The 6,527-nt window shown below is 36.4% G+C and overlaps 2 protein-coding genes across 2 annotated transcripts in view; both read right to left on the bottom strand.

Annotated features, from left to right (window-relative positions):
* The window catches only part of LOC140943715 (uncharacterized), a 3,516-nt gene extending 3,092 nt beyond the window's left edge, over positions 1-424 (bottom strand). The window contains exon 1 of the mRNA XM_073392830.1: positions 1-424. This exon is cut by the window's left edge and continues 1,290 nt beyond it. Coding sequence (XP_073248931.1) covers positions 1-423 — 423 coding nt within the window. The 5' untranslated portion in view covers position 424.
* A 1,294-nt stretch (positions 425-1,718) lies between these two features.
* Positions 1,719-2,168, bottom strand: LOC140937932 (uncharacterized). The gene has a single exon (XM_073387523.1). It carries the CDS (start codon positions 2,166-2,168, stop codon positions 1,719-1,721), a length of 450 nt encoding a protein of 149 aa, XP_073243624.1.
* Between the last annotated feature and the right edge of the window lie 4,359 nt (positions 2,169-6,527).

Raw genomic sequence — 6,527 nt, forward strand, 5'->3', positions numbered from 1 at the left:
TCGCAACTCGGTCAGTTGGCTCCGAAAGGTTTTTTCAAGTTGCTTCTTCTCCGCTAACTGTCTTTGTTCGCGTCGATGTATTTCGTTAAAGTGCTTCTGGAAAACGTCTTTTTGTTGCCGCGTGACGCTCAGTTGACTTTGAAAGCTTTGTTGAAGATGCTGCTGTCTTTGTTCGAGTTGCTGTATTTCGTTTGAGTACCTCAGCTGCAAATTATCGTGTCGCTGCTGCATCTCGCCCAGTTGGCTCTGACAGTTTTGTTCACGTTGCTGACTCTGCTCGCGTCCCTGCATCCCCCTTTCCTGCCTCTGTAAGTTTTCTTTGTCTTCAAGCGTCTCCCTCGATTGCCTTGGGACTTTTTCTACATGATGTTCTCCTGCTGATAAAGGCCTTTGCATGTATACGGCTCCGCGAAGATCTTGCATTTTGTCTGTTGAGGTTTTGAAAACAAAACGAATCAGTCTACTGTGATAAACTAAGAAAGAACGTATTTTTTAAATTTCATTTATTCCAAAGTAAAACAATTACAATAATTATCACACAGTATATATACACACACACGGACTATACACCTAAGCACACATGCAATTATACAGTATTATCACTACACATGATCAGCTTATTTAAAGCTATGCCTACCGTTATTTTACAAGTGCTTTTCAAAAAAAAGAAGAAACCAAATAAATTACCTATAAAGTCCACTTGTATGATCATTTTTGTAAAAGAAGAAAATAAACTAGATTACAAAGTACACTTGTCCATTAGTTTTTGTAAACTCTTATTCTTAGTGCAGATATATTTTTCCATTTCGTCCTTATTGTTTACTCAAACTATAAAACTGTGTATGGTTGCAAGTACTTCATTCCTTCTGCAACTCCACAAATATATTTTCCCTATAAGTATAAGATTTTTTTGGTAATTTTTCTTTTGCTCGGTAGTGTATTACAAAAATGTAATAACAGGCCATTTTCATGATGACGCTGTTTGACTACAACTACCAGAATTCATTTCGTCTTTGCTTTCTAATTTAAATTTGTCAATTCCACTGCGGTTTAAAGAACAATAGCCTTAATTTGCACAAGAAAACAACAAACTCAAGGATTCTGGTAGTTGTAGTGAAATGACGACATCGTGCAATTGTCTATTGTGATGTCAAAAGCATGGGACAAAGGGGCAAATACCGCGACTCATAAAGAGCAACTGCAAGTACGGCAAGTAAGGAAAGGAAGGTTTAGTCATAGACTGTGCTACAATGATACTGAGATCCTGCAATATTACCTTAAAATATCATTATTATCAAATACTATTAATTATTAAGTAGGATTTGCAAATAGGATTTTACGGAATAATTAGTCATTGTCCTTCGAATTTGTACTAGAAATGTACGTAATGGGCATATGGAATTTTTTATTGATATTTGTACATAACAAGTTAATTGATAATATTATTTACATATAAAATATTAACATTAGATATTATTATTATCATTGTTATTGTTATTATTATAATTATTATCATTATCTTCTTTAATGTAATACCATAACATAACATAATAGCCGAGCCCACTCCTTGGGCCTAGGGTTAGAATGAGGTAGAAGCCTGTATGTTGGAGAAAGCCTTTCTTAGGATGTGAGATGTTCCAAGTAGTGTGATCTTCTGTAGTTCATGCATTTTGATGTTACCCGGGATCTGTTGTATATATTTTCCAACCCTTTCTTAATTAGTCCCAGGGCCCTATCACTACCGGAATTGTTGTAGCTTTCATCCCCCACATTCTTTCAACTTCGATTTCAAGGTCATTGTATTTTGAGAGTTTTTCAGTTACTTTAACTGAAGGGTTCTTTTCGGTGGGAATGGACATATCAACGAGCAGGCAGCTTTTTTCTTGTTTGTTCTTGATTACAATGTCGGGTCTGTTGGTCTTCATCTCATGATCTGTCTGTATTGGCATATCCCACAAGATTGTGATGTTGTCTTTTTCTGTTACTGTTTGGGGCTCATGCTTGCACCATTTCTCGTTTGTGTTGATATTCATCTCGTTGCAGATGTTCCAGTGAAGGTATGTGGCAGCTTTGTTGTGTCTGTGAAGGTATTCAGTTTTGGCCAGCTGAGGGCACCCTGCCACAATATGGTCAATAGTTTCCTGAAATTGACCACAAATCCTGCACATTGGGTCTGTGCATCTTTTAGCATCTTGCTATGATAGTAGTTGGTCCTGATGGCCTGATCTTGGGCAGCAATAATAAAGCCCTCTGTTTTGGTGTTATTATTATTATTATTATTATTATTATTATTATTATTATTATTATTATTATTATTATTATTATTATTATTATTATTATTATAGTAAACATTTTCAGTGCTATTAATAAATAATAAAAATCTTTATTAACATTATGACCAATTTACATTCCACTATCACAGACTAAACTTTTGAGGAAATAAAAATATCAAAAGATCTTAAAATGCTAATATACTAATGTACAAGCTCAAGCCATTATTGACTTTCCAAAATTAGTGGACACACGCTTGGCTAGCGATTAAGCGGCAGTCATCGTATGACCAATTTACATTCCACTATCATAGTCTAAAATTTTCATGAAATAAAAATTACGAAAAAGATCCTAAAATACTAATTTACAAGCTCACGCCTTTATCACTTTCTTAATTGTTTCCTACACTCTCCTAGAACCGGAGCCAATCCTAGTTCCTGAGATACCAGGGGAGTTTTTTATTTGAAGGACAGAAACCTTCTCAGTATGTGCGCCATTCCTAGGAGGATGATCTTTTTATTATTACTATTATTATTATTATATTGCAGAATTACTTGAGCCACTCAAACGTACGATTAATGAGGTTCTCATACCAGCTGTCACTGACCATACAGTCACTAAAGTAGAGCGCAACCTCCTTGGTCTCCCTGTGCACATGGGAGGCCTTGGATTCACAGATCCTGTAGTGACCTCATCTTCTGAATACAAGGCTTCAATTAAAGTTACAAATCTGCTCATGAGGCGAATTGTTGAGCAAGAGCACCAGCCTCCAGATGCCTCAGAAATTCGAACACTGCAACTGAGCACACGAAAACAAAAAGATGACTATCTAAGTGAGAGGCTGGAGCAGGTGAAGAACTCCCTGCCAACAAAAGATAAGCGAGCTGTTGAGTTAGCTACAGAGAAGGGATCCTCAAGTTGGTTGACCGTGATCCCCCTCAAAGAGCTCGGCTACAATCTGAATAAGAAGGAATTTGGAGATGCAATCAAGTTACTTTACAACTGGGAAATGATGAACACGCCCGTGATCTGCACATGTGGTGTTTGAATAAGCGTGGATCCCACAATGGTGTGTCAGCGTGGCGGGTTCATTATCCAGCGCCATAATGAACTGTGCGACTTGGAAGCAGAGATGCTAAGGATGGTCTCTAATGATGTAGAAGAGCCAGTCCTTCAGGAGGTCACTGCGGAGGTATTAAATCATGGCGCTAACAAAGCCCCTGATGCCCGTTTGGATGTCCATGCTCTAGGCTTTTGGGAGAGACAGAGATCTGCATTTTTTGATGTTCGGGTGTGTCACCCCAATGCAGACCCTTACAGAGACTTGACTCCTAAGCAGATCTACAAGAAGTATGAGAACGAGAAGAAGAGGCAGGATGCGGAAAGAGTAATGGAGATCGAACAGGGAATGTTCACTCCCCTAGTTTTCACGACCACAGGTGGAATGGTGGATGAGTGTGTTAAGTACCACAGCAGACTTGCGGAGCTGAACGAAAATAAGAAGGGAGAAAGTTACTCAAGCGCAATTTCCCGGATAAGAGCTCAAGTGTCTTTCACCATCGTACGCTCTGCGATACTATGCTTGAGAGGCTCAAGATCCAGAAGAAGACAGCTAGACTTTGTCGACTCAGATTTACAAATCGAAAACATCTTTTGAATTTTAGAGGCTGATAGTTTTTATTGAAATGAAATGTTTTAAATTTGAATAATTTTTCTTAGTGAAATTAACTTTTTCTAAGCAAAATTAAGTGCTTTTATAATCGACAGGAATTGGAAAAAGTGTTTTGAATGAATAGTTTTTTTCAAGTGAATTAATAAAAAAATTGTAAATACATGTAGGACTTTAATAGTTAGCATTGTTGTCAATAAAATTTCTTGTTATTAATAATAATAATAATAATTATTATTATTATTATTATCATCATTATCATCATTATTATTGTCAGTTCACATGGTTTTCTTGGTTGTCCAACCGATCATTCCCTGGCACCAGGTGACCTCCCGTCGACCTAGGTATCCATTACCTTTCTTGTAATAAATTATTCTTGCAGTTCCCAGTAAACAAGCTTTCTGTAATGGCAGAATACTTCCATTGAATCCTGCTTTCTTTAGATACAAATGGAATCTTTTACTGACTGTTCTGCGGGCACCAAAGACGATCAATACAAGCACAACTTCTTTACAATTCCACAGACGGTTCGGCTCATTTTAAGTCTTGGTATTCGATCTTTCCTGTTCTTTAAGACTTACTCGATGGTCAAATGGGCAAGCAATATCTATGTGCAGCTCCTTTCCTTCTTGTCTACAGCTACAATGTCTGGTCTGTTGTGCTCAATTTTGTGGTCAGTTTGAATAGGAAAATCCCATAGTAACTTGCATTCTTCTGATTCCTCCGCTGGCTTTGGCTCGTGATCATACCAGTTTCAGGAGCAATCAAAACCAAACTTTATTATTATTATTATTATTATTATTATTATTATTATTATCCAAATTAAGGAATGGTAAATGAAGTTTTGATTAAATAGTTTGTTTAAGCGGATTAACTGTCAATAGGATTTTAATACCGTAGTTAGCATTGTTATTAATTAAATTATTATTGTCATTATTATTATCAATATATCATTGTTATTATTAACAATAACATTAAAGTATGAATTTTTCAGTTTTTGTTCTCAGTAATGAGATGATGGTTTTGCAAAGTTTTAAGCATTTACATTTGGGGATTGTATTATCCTCCAACTTACATGAAATAAACATGTTGAACATGTGATATCTAAAATGAAAAAGAGATTATTCCATTCTTACCTTTAACGCAGTCAGGTAGCTTGTCGATAAACTTTTGAACCTCATTCGGGTTAGCGCATGATACATTAACAGTTGAAGGTACTGGTTTTGGTGTGTAGCGATATTGTAACTCAATTATTATGACTGAATCTTCAGTGAGTCTTGTCAGAGAAGTTTGAGATGTGATGATAAACTGAAACAGGAAGACAAGATAAGTTATATTGACAGTAACCTTAAAGTAAAACCCATTTTGAAAAACAACTTATGCCCAGTTCCTGTGGAATCATGGAACTACCAGTAAGTTTCATATCAAAGTGTTCAATTATGAAAGAGTAAATAATGAGTTATTTCTTCAACAAACAAGCCTGGATATTGTAATCCACCTTTTCACATTGCCATCAGTTAGCCTGCAGAGCTGCCAGTTTTTTTGGTAAGTTTTTTCTTTTGTGGTTTGCAAAGTAAGAGTTAAAGCTGCACGAAAGCTGGACCAAGGTCTAAACAGAAAATGATTGGGGAGGGGGCGAGGGAGAAGGCAGTGAGAAAAACCGTCCAAAAAGTGGAAGGCATTCCTGATCTGATTGGCTGACAGAATGTCTACCTGTCAGCAAATGTCAGGTTCCCATATATACAAACTTCAAAGGAGTACCATCAGTTGTAATGCGGCTTACCTGATTTGTGTTCACTCAAAAAAATATTTATCGTCAGAATTTATGGCAAAGATTTGTTTCTTTTTTCTTGGCATTTTCTCCATTAATTCCATACTGTTGGCCCTTCCCCCAAGCTTTGCGTTGTGGCACAAGCAAAAAATAAAGGAAGAGTACCGCTAATTGGATTCATTTAGTTCATTTTTCCGCATTTTTCAACAAATTTATTGGCCTGTACTTTGTGGCCTCGAAAAAGTTAAAGATGTTCGATTTTACCAATGGTTGATCTTCTTGATCACAATGCAAATATAGAGATCAAAAGGTTGGTACTGTTAACCACAATTACAAGGTGAGTTAATGATTTTTTCAAGTTCCCTAACTGTCTCATCAGTACCCCATCTTGCCAGGTTATCATTTAAAACTTACAGAATATCTCAAATCACATCCACTTATTTAAATATCCAACAGTGCAAGGGCAGCTCTATTGCTTCACTTTTGATAATTTCAGGTGGTTTGAAAATTAAGACCCAAAAAAAATTAATGAAGATCTGTCCAAAATCACTTAATCAAAATAGATGGTGGACACTTCATTCTGATTCTAGGGCTATTCTTTTTTCATGAATGTAAAACCTATACACTACAAAACCTTAGACTAGTGGTTCCTAAAGGAAGGTCAAGTGTTGATGCTTAAGTAACAAGCATCATATTTCTCAACCACGAAAAATGCTAGAAAAGTGAGGAAATTTATTTGGAAACAGTGTCCATTTTGCATGATGTATACTGGTACATTATAAAATGTAACGTGGCATTTGTGTGCATCAGGATGCG

The sequence above is a fragment of the Porites lutea genome, chromosome 1, assembly GCF_958299795.1.
Source record: "Porites lutea chromosome 1, jaPorLute2.1, whole genome shotgun sequence".
Lineage (NCBI taxonomy): Eukaryota > Metazoa > Cnidaria > Anthozoa > Scleractinia > Poritidae > Porites > Porites lutea.

Coding starts and splice junctions, on each gene's coding strand:
- LOC140937932 (XM_073387523.1), bottom strand. CDS start 2,168: ATGTGCAGGATTTGTGGTCAATTTCAGGAAACTATTGACCATATTGTG.